The sequence below is a fragment of the Cynara cardunculus genome (assembly GCF_001531365.2).
Source record: "Cynara cardunculus var. scolymus isolate 2C chromosome LG 10, CcrdV1, whole genome shotgun sequence".
NCBI classification, from domain to species: Eukaryota; Viridiplantae; Streptophyta; class Magnoliopsida; order Asterales; family Asteraceae; genus Cynara; species Cynara cardunculus.
This window is the reverse complement of record NC_037537.1, coordinates 21,728,038-21,751,328: the sequence shown is the minus strand read 5'-3', so window position 1 is coordinate 21,751,328 and position 23,291 is coordinate 21,728,038. Positions and strand designations below refer to the sequence as shown.

Genomic DNA, 23,291 nt, shown 5'->3' with positions numbered 1-23,291 from the left:
TATATATATATATATATATATATTTTAAAATTTAGCAATTTTTTTGCTCAAATTAATATGCTAAAATAGAGAAAAAAAGAGAAAATATGGAAATATTCAAATGTGGAGAAATCTTTAAAACTCTATGCTGGGAAAATAAATAATGTTTTATTTAATTCCCATGAATAAGATGTATTGAGAATAAAGATTGAGTTCCGGTGAGAAAGAAAGTTACGGTAAGAAGCGTAAGAATAGATCTTCGTCATTGGATCAATTATAATTGAATGTCAACATTAATGAGGTGCACCAAGATGCACCAGATCAATTATCATCTAAAGCGTAAAATTTTGAGTGAGCATAAGATTAAAAGTAATCAAGTGTTCAAGTTTTTTTTTATGTTTTTTGCTATAACTTACCTTTTCATTCGTCCCTTCGTTTTAATATAAATGTTTATAATAAATAAATAATATTATATCAAATATATTATTTTTCTAATAATATAATTAATATTAGAAGTTGGATGCAATATTTTTTGAAGAATTTAATTTTTGATTTTATTTTAAATAAAAAATTATAGCTAGAAAAGCTTGTGGAAACACTGCACATAAGAACATCAGAATCACTTGCGCAAAATTGTGCCTGTGTGTAGTTAACATCCCAATTTAGAACTGGAATCCTTTTGATTCTTTATGAATCTTGCCTCGATCAACTAATCTTTGGCCCATTTTTCGACCATTGATCATCACCATCATCGTTATCATCACCACCCGCGATTGGATCCGCCACAAATCGTTCTCTACTCGCTCATATTTCTTAAGTTCGATCTGGGTGTCTCATGAAATGAGGAGGTAATGTTATGTAACGAAACGAACTCCCACTGATCTTCCTTTTACTATATGTGATTTGGGGTTTTCTGATGATAGTGGATTATTTGATCTTAATCAGGCCTGGAGAAGGAATGATGTTCAAGAGACCGTATAATAATCGGCACCAGTTGAAGCAAGTTAAGGGACTGTTTAACAGATTCACGATTGTGGCTATTATACTTGTGATTATGATCATCTACTTCTTCGTCTTCGCCAGCAAGGCTAATTACTTATCACCAGAATCCCCATCTGAGGTCACTTCTTTAACAATCCCCTTTTTCATTAAGCACTCTTCTCTCTTTGTAACCTTCGTATGCTTATCTTTTGTTCTGGCGCCAATGTTCAAGCGTTGTTGTTGAATCCCCTTCATTGCGATCATGAATTCCTAGCCCCTTTTTTTTCTATTGACATGGATATCCAACATGCTATGCTAGCCGACTAAATTGAGTGCGACCAACTGTTTTGCGGGTAGCCGGAGTCACCGCATTTGAACCTCTGCCCATTAGGGGATTTTTATTCCTCTTTGGATTTGAACCTGTCATGGCACTTTTGACCTTTGGAGCCTAAGCTCAAACTAATCAGGCACCACCATTGTCGTTAAATTCCTAGCCCTTTTGGAGTTGCTAGTGGCGGGGTTTTTAGAGGATTTAAGGCTTGTTTGTTAACAGCTTAAGCCCATCATATACATGACTTAGGTCATAGTTTATTCGATCAGCTGTATACGACTGTTTGCTAGTGACTTAATGATATAGAAAATGGCTTATTCAGTAGGCTTTTAGGGGGAGTTTTATGCAGAAAGTCAAGTTTTTCCAAACCTGTTCTTTCCAATCACGCCCCTTCCTTATGTGAAAAAACTTTCCCAATCTATACATACACATTAATCCACACAGACAGCTTTACCCATTAGGACTTAATGAAAAACCAACCAACCAGCTCCTTAATTGTATAGAAAACGGCTTATTCGGTAAGCCTCTAAGGAAGCTTTTTTGCAGAAAGCCAAGTTTTTTCCAAATATGCCCCTCTCAAATAAGAAACATACCCTTCCATCTATGACCCTCCCCATCTATATTAATCCACATAATCAGCTTTAACTATTAAAGAACGGAAAAGACGTTTTGGTCATTGTGCTGCTTCGTGCTTTATATGTTGCATATATAAGTTGAAATGGACGATAGATGGGTTCCATTTGGATGTCACAAACGATTACTATTGTTTATGCTTTACATCTTCCACCATAAGAAGGTTTTATAGTCTTTTTGATGCATGACTGAGATTATAATGTTCTCGGATTGTGTTCATCTGGGTGTTAAGTTTCTTGTAGATAGTTTCATCGATCATTTCTATTAGATTGTAGTTATTCGATTGGTGTGCCTAGGACTTCGAAGTTTGACTTGGGTTTGACTCTTTGAGCAGGTTGATATGCAGAAACTTTGGTATACTGCTGATTCTGGCGGTTGGAGACCTTCATCGACTCCTAGATCTTATTGGCCTCGTACGTGCTTTTGGGGTCCTTAATGTTCTTGACTACAGTTGTTGTAACTTGATACCCTAAATGATGTTTCAATTTCTAATCCTGAATGCTTTTAGCTCCTCCAAATGAGAGCAATGGGTATCTGCGTGTTCGTTGTAATGGAGGTTTAAATCAGCAGCGGACTGCGGTATGTTTATTATTCTTGCTTTTCTGATGAGAAATACGCTCCAAAATAAGTGTCCGAATTTCTATCTTAGTTTGTCCCAAAATAAGTGTCCACTTCCAAAAGCAAGTGCCTACCTTCTAATTCTACCTTTAATCATGAGATGGAGAAATTTATTACGCCCTCCATTGTTAAGGGTAAAATTGTCATTTAGTTAGTTAAATACTTACGTATTTATATAACTGTGTGCCTTTTTCATTGTGGACGTTTATTTTGGGACAAAGTACTTGCTATACTATTGTGGAGGGTGATGTAGGGTAAGCACATAGGCACTGTCTTGTAGGTTAAGATTAACACATAACAGTTGAAAGTGAAGTGTCTTTAGTTTCGTACGATCAACTTCTCTTTTTTAAGTTGGGAAGACGGGGTTTAGGGTTTCAAATATCATCCAAGAAGGAGGATCAAGATGCGGCAATTTAGGTTCTCTTGGATTCCCTTGTACAAGATTGTCCGTTTCTAAAATGATGGTGGTGAGGTTTGAAAGTACAATTAAAAATGGCATGCATAGGCCTCTATTGTGAATCATTAAAATTTAAACCAACTAATAAACATGTTCAAATATATATTCTCTGCCTCCAACTCCATACTACTTATACATATTTGAGCAAAAAGGTTGATTGCCGGCAACTCTGACCGGCCCTACAAGGAACCCGCCCCCTAGGGACCACATGTGAGGAGGCATTTTAGAGCTGACTCAACGGCTGAGGCTAGCGGAGGGGTTCAAGCCCGTCTCCTGCAGGATTCGAACTTGAACCTATTGTGTATTTGAGCAAAGTCGCTCCGCCTCTTTGCCGTCCTATTTATACACATAGGAGCATTACTTCCCAGATCCAACTAGATGACCTTGTCAAAATTTGGATCGTCTTGATGGATAGGAAGACATTTTTTCTATTGTCATTTTTATTGCAAAAGTAGCCCAACTGTTTTGTTAATCCTATGACTGTGGATGCAGTCAAATTGGTTAACCACGTACATGCCTTGTGTTTGGTTTTTCGTTTCATGAAAGTATCATCTGTATACCTGTGCAATGCATTATACCGAGAATGAAAGATTAATGCAATTCCTTAATAAAAAAGAAATCCCAAATTATGGATTATTCAACCATATTAGTAGGGCTCAACATTTATCCTGTATAATGATTTGTAAACTTGAATTTCAGGATATTATGCATTAATAATCAACATCTAACGCCTAATAAGTAGTTTTTAAGAGTTTTTACCTAAAATTTTCTGAAAATGGTAAGAACGAAAGTTAAAACCGAACCTAGATAATAGACATCTCCGTTCCTTTTCCAGCCTTTTCTTAAACAAACGCTTCATTTTTTAAGGTAACAAAGAAATAGACCACTGATAAGTGAATCTTTAAAGTTATTATATAGTTCCATGATAAACACTCTACTGTTTTGGACTTAAGTGTGTTATTAAGGTACAAATTAATCAATTTATGTAGATCTGTAATGCGGTTCTTGCTGCTCGAATCATGAATGCCACCCTCGTGCTGCCCGAGCTGGATACAAATTCCTACTGGCACGATGACAGGTATCTTACCCCCCCCCCCCCCCCCAAAATGCAAAAATGGGGCTTAATCATTTCCGTGAGAACTTCTACATAAGGTTTTGTTTCACATGATTTTTTCCGTCTGAATATAGTATTTAATGTATTGATTAACATATATTTGTTTCATAATGTGTTGTTTCATATGTACTCGATTCACAATGTGAAACTCTTTTACGTGTATCTTTTTGTGTCTCAAACACGGCAAAAAGATTCACATTGCGAACCGAGTACATGTGAAACAAATATATGTTAAATCACTATATTAAGTTTTTGCCATAGATGGAAAAAATCATATGAAATAGCACATTATGCACCGGTTATCAAGGATCTCACGATTTAGAGAGTTCTCAAAAGAAGACCCCCCGGCATGCGTGCAAAAATAGATGCAAATGTTTGACCGATCACTATTAGTTAAATATTTAAAATACCCTTCAATAATGGTAAAATAGAAGAATCTTTTGGACCAAAAGCAATGCTATCAAGATTTTGTAATCCTTACTAATGTGCTATAATGATATAGACATTTTAATCGCAATTTTTCTTGCAAATGCACAGCGGTTTCCAAGGTATCTATGATGTTGATCATTTTATATCGTCATTGCGGTATGATGTACGTATTGTTGAAAGCATTCCTGAAATCCGGAAGAACGGAAAAATAAAGAAGATAAAGTCTTTTCAGGTATGTTTCATAACATAAGAACTTAATACACGCAAATCTCGTTGGAAAACAATTAGTTTGATAGTTAAGGAAGTTTTCTATCTTATATTTTCTTGTTTGAATAAAAAAGGGCAAAATGCAACAAAATTGCCTTAGCAGTCAAGTTCATACGAGAACATTAACTAAATAAGAAAATGGATCGAATCACATGTGATTTTACGCTAATATCACGTGTGAAATCACATATTCACATGTGATTCACGCAACTTTGAGGTCGCCGGCCACATCGCCTGCACACCCTTGTGTTGGCCGTTAGAGTAAAATCACATGTGATTTTGCACGTGATTTGGCCATTTCGTGTTCTTTCATTTGGTTATTGTTCTCGTTTTTAACCTCCTTCTTTGCCTTAGTTCCTTCTTAGTGTAACAAATATTTTTATTCTCAAACAATGTTACAAAGTTTCAAAACTTCCTATTTCATATCCATTTTGACCGTTCCTACTGATCTTGTAACATTTGAAGTTGTCGATCAATGTATTTTGACCAATAACCTGTTGATTCACCATCGTATTCTCTCATTATAACTTAGAAAATTGGCATTTATGTTATCAAATGTTAAAAGTTCAGAGGTTACCAGTCAAAATGGGTACAAAATTAGAAATTTTGGAACTTTCTTACATTGACGAGAAAAAAATGAAAATAAACTCTTTTTCTAGACTAAGGGGCCTTTCACTTAAACACTTACCCAATAAGCGGTTACAGTTAAGAGTCTAACACTTCCACTTACCTTACCAGATAAGATTCTAGTCCATCAAAACAACATCGTATGCAACAAATTACCCGGTAAGCTCTAACCCGGTAAAGAGTCATTACGCTCACTTACCGGGTAAGACTCTCTATCCTTGTTATCGCTCTTACGTGGTAAGATTCTCGCTCTTTGCCATGGTCATTCGGTAAGTTAAGTGACGGGGAAAGCACTCACCAAGTAAGCTTTTAGTAAACGGCCCCTAAATAGGAACTAAACGAACTTTGTTGCATTTGGTGTATTTTGCCCAATCAAGACTTCCATAATTGAATGATAAAATCTTAGATATGACCGTGGATATAGGCAAACCGTTGAACCATATAAGTACCATATCTTCAAATTTACGTTTCTTTCGGTTTACTATCATGCGTGTGATTGACGATTCTAGCCTCATATTCATGATTCACACATGGGCACACACGTTTTGCGTTTTCAATGAGACTTGAAACCTCGACTTCTTTCTTTTTTCGTAGCTTCGGCCGCCTAGAGATGCTCCTATCAGTTGGTATTCAACCGTTGCTTTGGAGAAAATGAATGAGCACGGTGCTATCTATCTCACACCCTTTTCTCATCGATTAGCTGAAGAGATCGATAATCCCGAATACCAACGATTAAGATGCCGAGTCAACTATCATGCTCTCCGATTTAAGCAACAAATAATGCAATTAAGCCAGTCTATAGTTGCTAAACTTCGCTCTCAAGGTCACTTCATGTCAATACATCTTCGATTTGAAAAGGATATGCTGTCGTTTGCCGGGCAAGTTTACCGTTGAATGATGTTCTTTTTTCTTTCTGGTATGTTTTATAAATGGAAGTTGTTTTTTGAGCTAAATTGGTTGGTTTTTCTTGCAGGTGTTTCGATATATTTTCTCCTCAAGAACAAAAGATATTAAGGAAATACCGAAAGGAAAACTTTGCGGATAAGAAACTTGTTTATAGGGAAAGAAGGGCTATCGGAAAATGTCCACTTACTCCCGAAGAGGTACCTCTAATTTCCTCGTTTTTTTTTTTCCAAAATACGGGTGGGCGATTTACGGATACCGAGATTCAACAATTTTGGAAAATCGCGGATACGTGGTGTGTTCGTATAAAGCGGACTTTTTGTCAGAGGTCTTCATTGAAACAGTCACTATACTCTTTGGAGTAGAAGACAAGTCTGCTTGAGTTCATTAATTATGATCAACGCTTTATATGAGGAAACAATCAAATGAAACCATATATTCATCAGACTAGATGGACGGTTGATATTGGTTTGTAAGAATTACATGGTTTTTATTTGAAGCCTGCTCTGTTTCCTAGATTGAACAAATCATAGGTAAAGTTTCAACATAACCTAACTACGCATCTCCCCGTAACAGAATAAGTGTCTACAATGAAAAAGACATATAGTTTCAGATATATGTAATTATTGTACTTTTTTGGAAGGGTATCCCAGGCTAGGCCTAGATTAATCCCGGAAAGCCGACTGTAAGACATCAGCCTTTATAAACTCAGTGGCCACAATTGTTCTGGACGCTTGGAATCGAGCCCGATGCATATGAGATATCCCACGACATCCCCTTGGGCCTCAACCACTACACCATAACACTTGTTTAATTATTACACGTTTTAATTAACTAAATGACAATTTTACCCTTAATAAAATAGAGGGAGTAATGAATTCCTCCATCTCATATTAAGGGGCAGAATGGGAAGGTAGACATTTCTTTTGAAAGTGGGCATTTATTTTGGGACAAATTAGAACAGAAATGTTTCATATTTTGTGACGGGAGTAACAAGTATTCATGCACTTCTAGTTATATTCTGCATTTTTCATCTTCTTTTGCAGGTTGGTCTCGTCTTACGCTCAATGGGATTCGACAATTCCACTCGAATATACCTTGCAGCTGGTGAATTATTTGGTGGCGAGCGGTTCATGAAGCCGTTTCGAGCCATGTTTCCACTGCTTGAGAACCACAACACCGTAGACCCATCTAGCGAGTTAACCGATAACACACAGGGCTTACTGGGGTCAGCTGTTGATTACATGGTTTGTCTTCTATCAGACATTTTCGTGCCAACATATGATGGTCCAAGCAACTTTGCCAATAACCTTCTCGGCCACCGACTCTACTACAGTTTTCGGACAACAATTCGGCCCGACCGCAAAGGTCTGGCTCCGATCTTCATTCAACGTGAAGAGGGACACCTTGCTGGTTTCGAAGCGGCCGTTAGGCGTGTGATGATGAAAACGAACTTTGGTGGGCCTCGTAAGCGGGTGCCGCCGGAGTCTTTTTATACGAATTCTTGGCCCGAGTGTTTCTGTCGGGATTCGGCGACGGATCCTGGTGATAGATGCCCACCTGATAATATGATGGAGGTGCTAGAGGATCAATTGGAGAGGGAAATGACCAATGTGACCTCCAATGGTGTGATGAATAGGGTAGTTGATTAAGATATGGTTAAAATGATGATTCTAATATCTCTTGCAAGCAAAATGATGATGCCAAGGTACCATGGAGATGGTTTTAGGTTAACATCTACTAAAGCATCCAAGGTATGTTTCTTTTAAATCTTGTGTTATATTATATATATGTGTGTATATATATATATATATATATATATATATATATATATATATAGAGAGAGAGAGAGAGAGAGAGAGAGGAGTGATCAAATAAAAACCGCCCTCATTTGTGTAAATCGTGCAAACCACCTTCATCCGTCGATTTCATTGTTTAATCTTATGAAAAATTTTCATGAAATTGTTTAATCTTATGAAATTGTTTCATATAATACTTTTTTTGATCAAGTTGTTTCATATATGGTTGTGAAATTGTTTCATATAATACTTAATGAAACTGTTTCATGTATTTCTCTAAAATTAATGAAACTGTTTCATGTATTTCTCTAAAAATTAAAATAATGAAGATGATAATATCTATGATTAACACCCTCCACAATAAAAATGRTTAATCAACCTYTCATAATTACAAAAAAATGAACATAATGAAAAATTATGATTGGTTGAATGAGGTTTGCACGGTTTGTACAAATTGAGTGGTTTGCATTTGATCGCTCCCCTATATATATATGGAGAGGGGTTCAGCGGAAAACTCGCAAAAAAATAAAAAACTGAGGAACAAACCTGGTAACCACCATCCATCTAGATGGTATGTACATGTGTATACAAGTAATTGAATTTGTTTTTTGGTTTTTATGCATGTTTGCATGTTATGCACATGTGCATACCGGACAAATTGCTTACAGATTACTTGTATGCACATGTACATGCTCTCTAGATGAATGGTTATCCGGGAGTTCCTCAATTTTTTCTTTTTTTACGGTTTTTCCTTGAACCTGATCCTAATATGTATGTGTGTATATATATATATATATATATATATATATATATATATATATATATATATATATATATATATATATATATATAGGAAAGTTCGTTACTAGACCAAAATTGATTAGGAACCCAGGATAACAAGAAGGCCACTTGCCCTTCTTCATGATGGATTCATCGTGAACAAAACATTCACGATGAATATGGACTGTCTTATTCATTATGAATAGCACATTCTTGATAATATGTTACAACATTCATGATAAATAACACATCGATATTCCTGATAAATATATCACGTGTTGTACCGTTGACGGTTCCTGCATTCCTAATCAATTTTAGGTTTTAAGCGCTATTTGAACCGTTTGACCAATTTTTTTAAATTATCTTTTATTGTATTTTATCCATCTGTAAATAATATATAACTCTAATACGTATAAACTTACAAAACAGTTTCCATGTGTTTTTTCATATATGACCCAACGTTTTTGAAAATGTTGTTTTTATACGGTGCAGTATCGCATGTGAAACGTTCAGGACTGTTACAATCATGAACGTTTCACATAAAGAAACAACACTGTATTTCCACATCTGTTGTTTCATATGTGAAATAACACACGGAATTGTTAAAACTTGTTTGTACGTTCGTACGATTTATTGGGTTTCTAAATTATTATGCATATATATATATATATATATATATATATATATATATATATATATATATATATATAAATTATAGTATGTATGTATAGATGTATGAAAAAGGAAAAAACAGTGTTTTTATATGGCATCAGGTTCAGCAGGAAAACATGATTACAGAGCTTACATAAAGAATTAGTGAAAGCAGAGGAGCAACATCTGTTGGAAAATATAGTTCTTGTTGTTTTATACACATTATAAGGATCATTTCAATGTAGCAGCAAGATTACATGATACAATTTATACAGTAGTTTGATACTATTTTTGTCCAAAATACATACAACATTATTTTTATTTGTATCGGGTTTAGGGGTTTGGAAAACACCGACAAAACGGAAGAACCAAACCACTGGAAGTGGTTATGTTTGCTTCGGTTTGGTTCTTGAACTTATGGGCCGTTTACCAAACATTTACCCAGTAAGCGCTTATTGGTAAAATTTAACACTATAATTTACTTATCGGGTAAAATTTTAATCCACCAAAATGATATCGTATACAATAATTTACCCGGTAAGCGCTTACCATAGTAAGAGTCGTTGCCATCGTTTACCGGATAAGACTGTTGGTACTTGTCTCGTTCTTATTGGGTAAGATTTTTGGTTCATATCATATTCATTCGATAAGATAATGTGACTTGATGTTCACTTACCCGAGTAAGCATTTGGTAAACGGCCCCTTAGTTAACAATCGCCGTTTTATGTTTGTATTTTTTATAGAGTAAACTTATTTTTGGTCCTTAATGTTTGTCAATTTCAATAACTTCAAAAACTTGGATTTGGTCCCTTATGTTTATCATCTTACAACGGTTTTGGTCCTCTTTGTAACGTTCATTAAAATTTTCCGTTAGGTCTAATTAGATGAGGGGTATTTTAATCAAGAAGTAATCTTATATCTGGTTTCCATGATATATGATTTGCTCTTTAAATTTTAATAGAAAATTAGAAGAACATTTAAAATTACTAACATACCCCTCATTTAGTTACAGTTAACAAAAAAAGTCGACATGCGTTGGGAGGAGGATTTAAAACCGTTATGAAATGACAAACACGGGAGACCAAACCCGAGTTTTTAAAATTTAAGGATGATATCCATCGACATTGACGAATGTTAGAGATGAAAAGTGAAGTTTACAAAGGGGCTGTTTACCAAATTTTTTATCAAGTCCTGATAGGATAAATTTGTCTGTCTGGATAAATGAGTGTTGTTTACTTTTTTTTTTATTATCTGAACCAACGGTCTGAATAACATAAATGATCGATTTACCCCACAATACTAATTATTTTGACATCAAAACAAAAATTCATAAAGAGGTCGAAGATGAGGTGTCTCATATCGGAAGGAGGCGGTGCTTTAAATAAGGGGTAGAGTGTCATTTTTGTGGCTGAATGGGGACACCCCATTTCTATCTGTGCGATTAAGTCATGTTCTGTGCGAATAATCCGTAAGTAAACAACCCAAATAAGCTGTGCGAATAAGCCAGATAGACCAATAAGCCTAATTAAGCCACAAGTAAACAACCCAAGTTAAACAAACCAACATATGTAGCATCCACCTTTCAGTGTGGAATTGAATTTTTTTTTTCGAACTGAAAAAAACCTGTTTTTGATTTATCATAATTTTTCATGTGGTCTGTATATCGCTTCCGAAAGATGTTACGTCAAGATCTCGTAACAACTTAAAGAAGAACTAAAAGTCAGAACACAATAACGGATTGAAAACAATTCGCTCCGGTGTGCATTCGCCATGGTTTTAGAACAATGCTTACGAGTCGATCAGACTATACATGAATTCATACAAAAATAACATAATACTTCGTCTGTCCGAAAATATATTTTTATTTTATATTATCTAAAAATAAGTGTTCATTTTTAAAAGTAAATATTTACTTTCTCATTCTACTCTTAATTATAAGATGAAGAATTTTCTTTGAGGGTAAATTTGTCTTTTGATTAATTAAAAATGGTAATAGTTACACATTCTCAAAATTGTGTGATTTTCATTGTGGACATTTATTTTGAGGCGGAATGAGTATTATAATTTGAACAATTAATGATAAAGATGGAGGTTCAAACAAAAATATTTTCATTTTATGAAAACATGAAAACACATTTATCATATGTGATAATACACCAGATATCATAAAAAGTCTAGTACGTATTTAATTTAATATCACATATGATTAACTACAGTAAAAAAAATGTTCTCATATTTTTATAAAATAAAAGTATTCTTATTTGAACGATGGACTCAAGTAAGGCTTTGAGAAGGGGGTCAAGTGACCCCATAAACATTGATTTTTTTTTTCATATTACAAAATTTATTTTCTATAAATACATTTAGGGACTGTTTACCAAATGCTTACCTGAGTAAGTGTTTACCAAGTCACACTACCTCATCCCGTTGGATATGGTAAGGACCAATAATCTTATCCGGTAAGAGCAAGACAAAGACCAAAAGTCTTACCCGGTAAGTGAGATCAACGACTCTTACCATGGTAAACGCTTACCGGGTAAATTGTTGCATACAATGTCGTTTTGGTGGACCAAAATCTTACCCAGTAAGTTAATAATAGTGTTAAATTTCATCGATAAGCACTTATCAGATAAGTGTTTAGTAAACGGCCCCTTAGTACTGTAAGAAGCACAATTTATAGGTTGGGATTTTACGCTTCTCACCTTAACTCCTATTCTTAGGATACTTCGTATATTAATTTTTTTTTTGAAATATATAATATTTATATACGGCAAATGCAACAAATAAACTTATACACCCTCCTCACCGTTGGTGAAGTTTGAACCCTTGACCTCCTAGAAAGCCAAGGACTACGATACCACTAGGCCGAAGTCCCTTTGGTTACTTTATATATTAATTGATGGCTTAATTGTTAACCATTGATTATTTGATGGCTAATTGTTAATTGTCTTGGGATGTTGGGTATTGAAAATATATGTTAAGATAATATCAATTTAGAAATTATTATTATTTGATAATAAAAATCACTTACTGTTTTCATACTTATTGAAGTCCCTGTTTTTACATACATCTCAGACCTATAAAATGTCAGGATCGGCCTACGTTTGAAACTGATGGTGGCCGTAATGCGTAATGTTCTCCCATCTAGTTCTCTACTTCTTGGTTAGAGTATAGTGTAAAAGCACCTAATGTGGAACGTGTACGATTTTCCATAACCAACATTATTTTACGTAAACCACAAGGGTCGTAGCGTAGGGGTAGAGAATCTAGAGGATGTGATGAAATATCGCATCATGATTCGATTTCAGACGTACACAGCAATTGTTACCACTGAGTTTATCATGACTGATTTCTTACGGTCAAAATTTACCAGGATCAGTCCAGGCCTAACCTAAGACACTCTTCCAAAGAAATTATATTACGTAAATTTATTATATATTATATTATACTAGAAAGGTACTCGCGCAATGCAGCGAGATACATCTTGATTTTAATATTTTGTTTTATATTTTGGGTCTATCGATGTTCTAATACGATTTTATGTGGTTTTGAGAAAAAGAAAATGTTTTTATTCTTAAATAAATATAAATTTGAAGATATTATAAAAATTTTAAAAAAATAATCGATATTATTATCAAATTAACTATTTAAAAGTTCTTGTTTTTGTGTAATTTCTTTAATTCAATTTTTAATTATAATTTAATTGAAGTTTAATAACGAACTAATTTGTTTTTGGTTTTAAATTTTTTTTTTTTTTAATATGATAATTAAGTATTCTGTTAGAATTCATTGATTATCTAATTACATTTTAGATTTTTTATATTTAAAATGAGATGTTTATCCTCTATTTGATTATGTTTATCTGCACTTAGTTACACGAATTCAAACATAAAGCTTTAATAAGTTGTACATATACATAATCTACTTGTAATCTTGAATTTAAGTAATATGCATCAATAAACATTATTTCATACATAAAAAATGGTTTTTTAGAGTTTTCGCCAAATGTTTTATAATATAGTATAGATTACAACTCCAACCCCATTACCAAATAACATATATATCTACATGCAAAACCAAAACACAAGAGCTTTTTATAGAGATGGCCACAAGTAGGAAGGAACTATAAAAATCATACACATTTTGTCTGTCCACATACAAATTCACAGTTCCTCTTGTCCAACTTAAATAAGCATATCGATCTAGTAGTAAAGTACGTAAATGCCCCTGCCGACTCACTGATTTACATCACGACGTCAAATTATGCAAAAATTTAACTAATTTGGACGATACAAAAGACTAACACATAAGAAGTTAAGCAGTTGAATGAGAACGTAGCTTGTTGGCAACATATAGCAAATGACTGATATTTGTCGATGGATAGCTTTGTAGTAACTTAAGGTTAGCTGTGAAATCACCAGCAAGCAAACGTCTCCTAACGAGAATCAGCATCGCACAACATATCCTAAGCAAGGTCTCCTGCAATTTCAACGTATTTTCAAATTCCACAAGTCACATATCATATGCAGCTTCACAATTATTATGAATAAATTTTGAAGATTATTTATCACGAATATAATGTATTTTCATCATGAATACACACACACACATATATATAGAGAGAGAGGGAGGTCCAGGGGAAAACCTCCTAAAAAAATGAAAAACTGAGGAATATCCTGTAACCATTCATGTGGACAGTATGCACAAGTGCATACAAGTAATTAAAGTTGTTTCTTGGTTTTTATGCATGTGTGCATGTTATGCACATGTGCATACCATCCAGATAAACAGTTACAAGGGTGTTCCTCAGTTTTCCATTTTTTGTTTTCCCTAGAACTTGACCCTATATAATATATATATATATATATATATATATATATATATATATGTAGAGAGAGGGGGAGAGGTTCAAACGAGAACACTTGCTAAATGAAAGAACATGAAAACGGTTAAATCACATGTAATTTTACACTAATGGTCAATGTAAAGGTGTGCGGGCGATGTATCACATGTGATTTTAGTGTAAAATCACATGTGATTCGACCGTTTTTTTATTCTTTTATTTGGTTGTTGTTCTCATATGAACCTGACTTACACACACACACACTCTCTCTCTTTCTCCATATATATATATATATATATATATATATATATATATATATATATTGTTGAGACATAATCCCCGATTCAATATATATATATATATATATATATATATTCATGATGAAAATACATTATATTCGTGTATAGATGCAAACCATGTAATTGTTACAAACCAATCTCAACCATCCGTGTAGATGATCGACAATGTAGATTCAATCAGTTCCTAAATTTACTCTCAACCTCATCTTTAACTTATTTAACAGCCACCTTTAGATTTCAAAATAAACAAAATTAAGGGACTATATTTGGTTTGTAACAGTTATATGGTTTGCATTTGAAACTCCTTTTCTCTTTATACATATATATATATATATATATATAAGAGAGAGAGAGAGAGAGAGAGAGGGAGGTTCATGGGAAAAACCCCCAAAAAATGAAAAACTGAGAAACACCATAGTAACCATTCTTCCGGACAATATACACAAGTGCATACAAGTAATTGAAGCTGTTTTTTGGTTTTTATGCACGTGTATATGTTATGCACCAGGTGCATACCACCCAAATGAACAGTTATCAGGACGTTCCACAAATTTTCAATTCTTTTTGCAGTTTTCCCTGAACCTGGACCTATATATATGGGGACAGGTTCATTTAGAAAACCTTAAATACTTTTAGGAACCCAAGGACCACCTATTTTGTGAGTATTATTCATCATGTATATTTGTCACGACATTCATCATGAATACTCACAAAAAGGGTGGTTCTTGGGTTCCTAAGATTTTGAAAGGTTCCTAAATGAAACCCCCTCCTATCTCTCACTCTCTCTCTCTCTCTCTCTGTGTATGTGTGTGTGTGTATCACGGCATTCATCATGAATTAAACAAGAATAATTGGTTCTCAAGTTCTCAAAATATTTACGGTTCTCATTTGAACTTGCTCCTAAGGTCCGAAATGTTGAAAGATCAAATGATCAAACAGTTCCAGTCACTGACATTCTTGCCGACTTATTTTCATCTCTTAATTGATATCTTTTGAGATGCAGAACATTAACACACCCCTAGTTACCTCATACAACTTGATAAAACAAACACAATGCAAGAATGAGAGCATCGACTCACCTGAGGACCTTCTTGGTCGCTTAATAGAGTATCCCAAATATGAAGAATGTCTGCAAAATTGAATTCTTGGGTCAAGAGGAGTGTGATCCATCTAAAAGCGTAGAACTGTGGATTCACCTGTCATCATAAGTGCACAAAATCAAGCATGGATATAGATTGGTCATGATTCCTGACTAACATTTACTTAAAAGAGATTTCAAATACAAACCACGTAAATGTTAGAGCATCTCCAACAACTATGCTATAACTTTTCTAAAATAGAGTATCTAAAATTAAAATCTCTAAAAAGTTTACATCCAATTCCAACAGTTACTCTATTTTAGCAATTTCAACATTAATTATATTATTAAAAAATACTATAAATACATCATCCCAAATAATACACTTTAAAAAAATTATGACACATTTAATATCATTGGTGTAAACAACTAAAATAACATCTCTCTCTCCTCGATGTTAATTTTAGAGATTTCTATCTTCTATCTCCTTTTTTCTTTATTTTAGCATACACTTCAGCATAGTTGTTGGAGCAAAAAGAACTCCAAAGTCTACTCTATTTTAGCATAGTTGTTGTAGATGCTTTTACACACCATATAGACCAATCTCAGCCCATGATTGTGTATTTTGAAATTTTTAGGCGGTTACCAAATCAGTTGCAGATAAGGTTGATAGTAAATTTCAGAACCGACTTTATCCACATCGTTGACATTGATTTGATAATCTACACGGACGGTTGAAATTGGTTTGTACAGTTTGTAGGATTTCAGTGGGTTGTATTTGAAACGGCCTTCATTTGCTTAAATTGTCAACAAGATACTAATTTGCCAGTTACTTCTAATGGAAAAGTAATTTTAAGATGGTTCACGGAGCATTAAATGGCCAAGACGTATAAGATTTTCTTACTTTTGTTGTGAGCTCAAGATGTCGCCATAGCTCTTCATCATGTTCTTTTAAGAGTTGTGACATCTTTGAAATCGTTGAACGGATGCCAACGACACTGTTATCAAGTTGCTTACAGAAATTATCTCGAAAACCACTTAATAACTCGACAAAACAGAAGAATGTGTCTGCTTCAGCATTCACCTGCACAAGTAATATATGTAGAAATAAAAATATCGAAGCTAAAAGCTAGGAACCATGATACTGCACGACCATATGGAAGTCGAAATGAGAATAATATAAGAAAATAGATACAAACTAAACAACAAAATGAGTTAAAGATGCATGCAATCTGAAGATGCCACAATAAAATGTCACTGTGGATGCCATGAAAACTAGAATTACGTAAAAAGATGAGAGCCAAATGGAAAGAAGAGATGTGATGGTGGCTTGTACTTACTCCATCTTAAAATAAGTGTCCACATTTATATATTAGTTGTCCCAAAATAAGTGTGCACTTTCAAAAGTAAGTGCCTACTTTCCAATTCTACCTTTGACAATGAGATGGAGATAATTCATTACTCCCTCTATTATTAAGGGTAAAATTGTTATTTAGTAATTTATGAAGTGTAATAGTAACATATTTCTAAAAGTGTGTGCCTTTTTTCATTGTGGACATTTATTTTGGGACCGAGGGAGTATTTTTTAAGCACTCATCATCATACTTGAAAGACATCATTTATCATGGGATCATCCTCCAAGAAGAAATTAAAATGGAGATCCTCGATTATAAGTTTCTAATTTCCATAGACATGGTTACATGTGAGTTCAGCAATCTCAAAGACAAGCTTGCTAAGAGCATCTCCAATGGAGGTTTTTATAAGAACCCACTTTTTGTACTTTTTCTTGCCAAGTCATTTCCAACTCAACAAATTAATAACCTACATAAAACTCCACAATGGTAGGTCTTATAAGAACCGATTTTGTGGGTCCCATGTACAATATAAGTTAACTAAATATATACGTATAAATTATTATATTAGATATAAAGGTTAAGAAAATATATAGAAAACTTACAAATTGTCACTTCACACCAACTTCAAGGAAAGAACCAAGGTTCTTGTACAAGAACAAAAAAAGTGAGGTTCTTATAAGAACTCTCTACAATGTTGGTTCTTGTAAGAAGTTACACTTTTTGCTTATAAGAACCTTGCATTGGAGATGCTCTAATGTTTGCATAAATAAGCCTTAAAGTTGAAAACAGAAAAGCTACACGATCACCCAACCCTGGGTTGCCTGCTCTTGATGTCTTCATACTTGGTCTTTGTCATGGTATCTTTTTGCTTCCTTTTTCCATTTCTAATCTTACATGGACTGGACTTCAGTTTATAGGGGGTCAAACTACTTAAACTACTGTTTCTTTGCTAAAGGCATTCAGTCTCATACAGAACTAAGTTTTCTTCAAAGTTTGTCCCAAAAAAATTCATCTTGACATATTGGAACACGCCTTCTGGTTGCTTAATTTGTCAAATGCCATCAAAAGAGAGCATTTTCTCCTTAATAATTACAGTAACAAATAACCTTGCATATAAGCATAAGAAATTTGAATTTGACAATGGCAAATTACATATTCACTTACCACAAAGTCCTCGTTAGGGTCGTTCTTGAACACATAGAACAAGGGAGCCAAAATTTCATTCATCCCTTGCACATATCTTATACCCGGGTTCAGCTTTGCATATACAATCAGTATATTTCTTAAAGCATCCTGAAAGTACGAGACTATCTAACTCAGGATTCCATCATTTCACATGTTTAAAGATCAAAGAGGGAAAGTACACACTGCTGAAGATGGTAGACACAACAGTAAGCAAGGCCCCAACTAGTGTAAAAAGCTTTGGTCAGTTACCTGGTTAGCTTTTGCAGAAGCAGAGTCACCAGAGAAAAAATGCATGTCTGGATGAGTGCGCTTCACATCACGGTCTATCTGTTCAATTATCTCAGTGTCCTACAATTAGCCAAAGTAATAAGCATTAGGCAAATCATAATGCATGCTTGTGGATATAAGAATTGGATTAAAAACTAGGGAAACCAAATTCCAATAGGGGAAGTGTTAAGATTGAGGCCAGCTAAAATCCTTTTTAACCCACATCAAACAAATGTCTACTAGTCTAAGGTTCTCACAAGATGATAGGCATTCAAGCATGGATCTTCATATTCTTTCTACTATGGAGTACTAGTTAAAGAATTCTCTTTAACAAAAAAAAGGAGCATAATATTAAGCAAAATTCAAACTTCATGTGATGTCATCCAAGTAAAAGGGTTTAATTTTAAGCTTGGAAAATATTCTCATAACAACTCTATAATATCATTTTTGAATCAAAACTGTAGCTCTAGTTATCGCTAGCAAGAGGAAGAGAAAAAGGCAACTCAATCAACCCCAAGTTGAATGCAACTTGTGCATTTACAAATAAAAGATTTTAGGATTGAAGACCTAATGTATGGTAACTTCTTTCTTGATCACATCCGAAAAGAAAGGAGATGATTGATGCATGTCTAATTAGAAACTTACAACTTCTTTCACAAATGAGATTGAGGATGCCACAAGAAGAGCATAAGTGTAGCACCCAAGCACAAAAAAGTAGATTGGCACAATGATCCCCAAATCGCAAATCTATGGCAGGAAGCTTTTAGTAGTTCGCCATCGAAGATTTGTAAGAGCATCTCCAACAGAGTCTCCAAAATGGAGAAAATGGGGATTTTGGGCAATTTTTTGCTCCAGCGGATTCTCCAAAATCGAGAAAGTAGGAGAGATGGCGTAAATTTCTCCAAATTTGGAGATCTCTCCAAAAATGATTACCCTAAGAGAGAAATGGTTTTTTATTACCCTAAAAATGAAATGTTTATGAGAGATAAATAATATTTAATTAAATGTATGACATATTTTAATAATATAATTAATGATGATGGAGAATCTGTTGGAGTTCAATGCAATTCTTTTTAGAGATTTTGAACTTTGGTTCTCCATGTTGGAGAAGTTTTGGAGAACCTGTTGGAGATGCTCTAAGGGGACTTACATATCATGCTCACAAAAGATGTGTGATTGTCACAAATTCCCCCACTAAAATTCTTGATGCCTCGTTTCGCTTACACTGGAACCCAAACCATCCTAGAATTGTTATCCACAAGAATATAAAAGTCGAATACACTAAAACTTCAGGGACAATTGGTTTACTACCATTTGTAACACTCAAGCCCAAAGCAGAAAATAGCACCAAACTTCCAAATCACCTAAAACCATGGTTTAGTAGTCTACTACCAAAAACTTACAAAGGGACTCTCATCTTAATCACAACCAATGTGAGATATATCGTCAAAATAAATTGAACATTATAATGTGGCACAAGAAGATCAACATATTCTAGAGCATATGAAACATATATACCACACAATTTTCCATAATCGAAGATGTCCTCCATCTACCAACCTATCCTTTCCTAAAACTCATCATTCCCGTCATAGAGATTTCACTTTGCACCTTAATATTCACTTATAGAATACGAACAAGATCATAAGCTGAATGCTCAAAGTTTTGGAGAATACAAATGGTTTCTAGACAAAAAATTGTTGGCATAAATGCCTATTTTTGACTGAAGTCATACAATGTCTACTGACTGAAGAAGTTTTCCATACATATTACATCATAGCAGACAGAAGATTCACATATCATCAGTATGCAAAAGCATTTAGGTCCTTTTTATCATTCTCATACTATCAAAGAATGAACCTTATATCAGAACAGCATAAATCAAGTTCTTTTAATTTTAGAAAGATGCCATCATTGATATACAAGATTTAGAGAGGACTTACACTAACAATTGAAAACAAAAATCATTCCATCAAACATATGTTGTGGAAGATTATACCTGAAAGAATTGATTCCAAATGCTTGTTTTCCCTAGACTCAGAGGATGCTCCCCCTCAGGTATCTCTGACCTTGAGAGCAAACCTTCGCCATCCCTTGTCCGTTCACCATTTTGAGAAGATGTAGACTCTTCCAATTCCCTCGTGACTTCTGACTGACTAGCCACAGATACATTCAGAATCCCAGATTCGGAGCAAATAAATACAAATTTGAAAAGGAAATATAACTTTTATGACTAGTCCCTTTATTTGGTTTTGTATTCATTTGTTGCTCTCGTCGAATTGGAACATGTATTATAGATACACAAAAGATTTTATTTTTATGTGGTGAACAGAAAAAGAAAAACGTAATGTGAGAATGCAAGAGACAGAAATTTTGAATAGGATACCATTCTTACCCACTGATAAGTTATTCAACCACCCAAATGAGTTCATTGTTCTAATCATTAGGTTAGTTACTTAGTTATAACATGATGACTGAACAACCCCAACCCCAACCCCAAACAACATATAGAGGTGCTCACAATCAGCTAAAGTATTAATAAGAGCCTGTAAAAAAGGGGGTTTAGCGCTAGTGGTATGAGTGCATACCTTAGGACCTAGCTGTTGTAGGTTTGATTCCTATGGGGAATATAGAACAGTAACCATAATCATATTTAAAGTTGTTTGTATTTGCATCTTCTTTATAATTTTCTCATCATGCATGTAAGAACTAAGGATGAAACCATATGAAATGGATCTCTAAGGTTGTTGCAAATGAGTGATGTCACAACTTCACATGTGAAGAAATCATTAATACATGAAATAGTAAGCAGACAACTACCCATCAATTGCTCAACTCAGCTTGTCTTCACGTAATACATCAAGCAATCATTAGGTGTTTCATCTATGGCCTAGAACTAGAAGTTCTACAAGCAGTACTATTTAACTAAAACTTACTGGATTCTTCAAAAGATCCTCTTTAAAGAGCTTGTACTGAGACCTCTTCCTAGCCAATTCTGATGACCAAAGGCCCTTATCAACGGGAAGATATGCTAACAACAGCTGAAAATATGAACAGGCTAAAAATTAATCCTCCCATTCCATATTAAGTGTAAAGAAAAAAATTGTGTCATGCCCTAACATAAAGAATAAAAAGTCATGTTATCCCCAACACATTGGTGATAGAGATATAAGAAGCTACATGGAATGGCCTCATATATCATTTTCATGAGATCCACCATTCTCCTTTTACAATATCGTCTTTAACAGATCTCTGCACTAAAATGACAATCATTTCATAGGCATAGCAAAAACATATATCATCTCAAACCTTCCACACAGTAGAACGAAGACCAGCACCATCCGGAATACCCTGTGAAGCAAGTCTTTGCAGCTCTCCCATATTTATAATCTTCCTTGAAAGCTACATTACACAGAAGTAAGCAGATAAATTGAATTAACACCTCAAGCAACAAATGGTTTAGGTTTAGGTTTAGGTTTAGTTATCACTACTGATTCTCTTGTTTGTTCTCAATTTCAATACTATGACGTTTAAATTACAATATCCACACGATTAAATTTCAACAAGAATAAAACAAACTTTAACCCAAGATGATCGTATTTGCCTCAAATAAACATATACGAGTTATGTTTTCCAGATGTTAAAAGCAGAAAATTACTCTGATTTTGTTCGTAAACAATTTCTAACCTCTTGTAATAGCTGGGCCTGTCGAGAAACGTCTTCAACAGGAGAACTACCGTCATTATCACTACTGCCGCTACTAGCCAACGGATCCCTAACTTCCGTCCTCGGAGCCGGACCGGGTTTAGAAGGGGATTCGGGTCTCATTGAGCTAGGCGACGGCAACGATTCACGCCGTTCGTTCACAGAAGAATCCGAAGAAGTAACGGAGGGAGGTTTGGAAGGGTGACTAGCGATGCGATCGTCGTGCGACGGAGATTGAGGCGGCGACGATTGAGATTTAGGCGGTGGAGAAGAGTTAGTGGGGGAAGAAGACCACATGGAATTGTTGAGCCAATCAGGAATTCGTTTATTCACCATCTTCTTCGATCTTTTCGTGATCTTCGCTAAAGTTTCGATTCACACAGTTGGAGGTGTTTTCGTGTGTGTGTGTGTGTGGCTTCTTCTTCTTCTTCTTCTGATTTTGTGACAGATGTGAGACTGGGTCCTTTGTGCCATCGTCTTCCTCGTGGAAGCAGGTCACGTGCCAAATTCCTGATCGAAACCATGATTGTTGCACTTTGGTTTCACCGGTCACGTGACACGGTTTCATTTGATGGTTAGGACTAATTATCTTAGTCCTCATCTTGTTTAGATCATGTTTTTTAATTATTTGTTTATATTTAGAGGTTGGTTCTACACAAGGTTTTAAATGGCGTGAGACGAGGTGTGGAGTGACATTGAAATCGAGCCTCAAGTCTTAAGAGACCCGACAAGGCTATAACGTTTTTCAATGCGTGATTTATGGCGACGAATCTTTATATGTATGTATAATATTGTGTGTGTATATATATCTATACTATATTATAAAGCATTTGGCTAAAACTCTTAAAAACTCTTAAAACTCTTAAACTCTTAAACTCTTAAAAACTCTTAAACCCGTTCATCCCTATCCGATTTCATCCCATATCTGAATTCATATAACTAACTGCAGATAAACACAATGAAATACAGGATAAACATCTCATTTTAAAT

The 23,291-nt window shown here is 34.6% G+C and overlaps 2 protein-coding genes across 5 annotated transcripts; one reads left to right on the top strand and one right to left on the bottom strand.

Annotated features, from left to right (window-relative positions):
* Positions 1–571: 571 nt before the first annotated feature.
* LOC112519464 (O-fucosyltransferase 1-like) lies at positions 572–9,836 on the top strand. Of its 2 annotated transcripts, none has more exons than XM_025127596.1 (10): positions 572–827; positions 925–1,099; positions 2,259–2,337; positions 2,433–2,503; positions 3,989–4,077; positions 4,651–4,774; positions 6,031–6,314; positions 6,410–6,539; positions 7,386–8,093; positions 9,701–9,836. In XM_025127596.1, the coding sequence occupies exons 1-9, from the start codon at positions 820–822 to the stop codon at positions 7,989–7,991; spliced, it is 1,566 nt and encodes a 521-aa protein (XP_024983364.1). In that variant the 5' UTR covers positions 572–819; the 3' UTR covers positions 7,992–8,093; positions 9,701–9,836. The 2 variants fall into 2 exon arrangements, with proteins under 2 accessions (XP_024983364.1, XP_024983363.1); XM_025127595.1 differs by having other exon boundaries at positions 9,692–9,836.
* Positions 9,837–13,683: 3,847 nt separating this feature from the next.
* LOC112519508 (TBC1 domain family member 13-like) lies at positions 13,684–22,714 on the bottom strand. Of its 3 annotated transcripts, none has more exons than XM_025127662.1 (9): positions 22,284–22,714; positions 21,906–21,998; positions 21,533–21,637; positions 20,596–20,748; positions 18,579–18,677; positions 18,309–18,437; positions 16,694–16,873; positions 15,791–15,907; positions 13,684–14,048 (listed from the first exon to the last, which is right to left on the bottom strand). In XM_025127662.1, exons 1-9 carry the CDS (start codon positions 22,635–22,637, stop codon positions 13,884–13,886), a joined length of 1,395 nt encoding a protein of 464 aa, XP_024983430.1. In that variant the 5' UTR covers positions 22,638–22,714; the 3' UTR covers positions 13,684–13,883. The 3 variants fall into 3 exon arrangements, with proteins under 3 accessions (XP_024983430.1, XP_024983431.1, XP_024983432.1); XM_025127664.1 differs by having other exon boundaries at positions 13,965–14,048; positions 15,791–15,840; XM_025127663.1 differs by lacking the exon at positions 18,309–18,437.
* Positions 22,715–23,291: the final 577 nt, after the last annotated feature.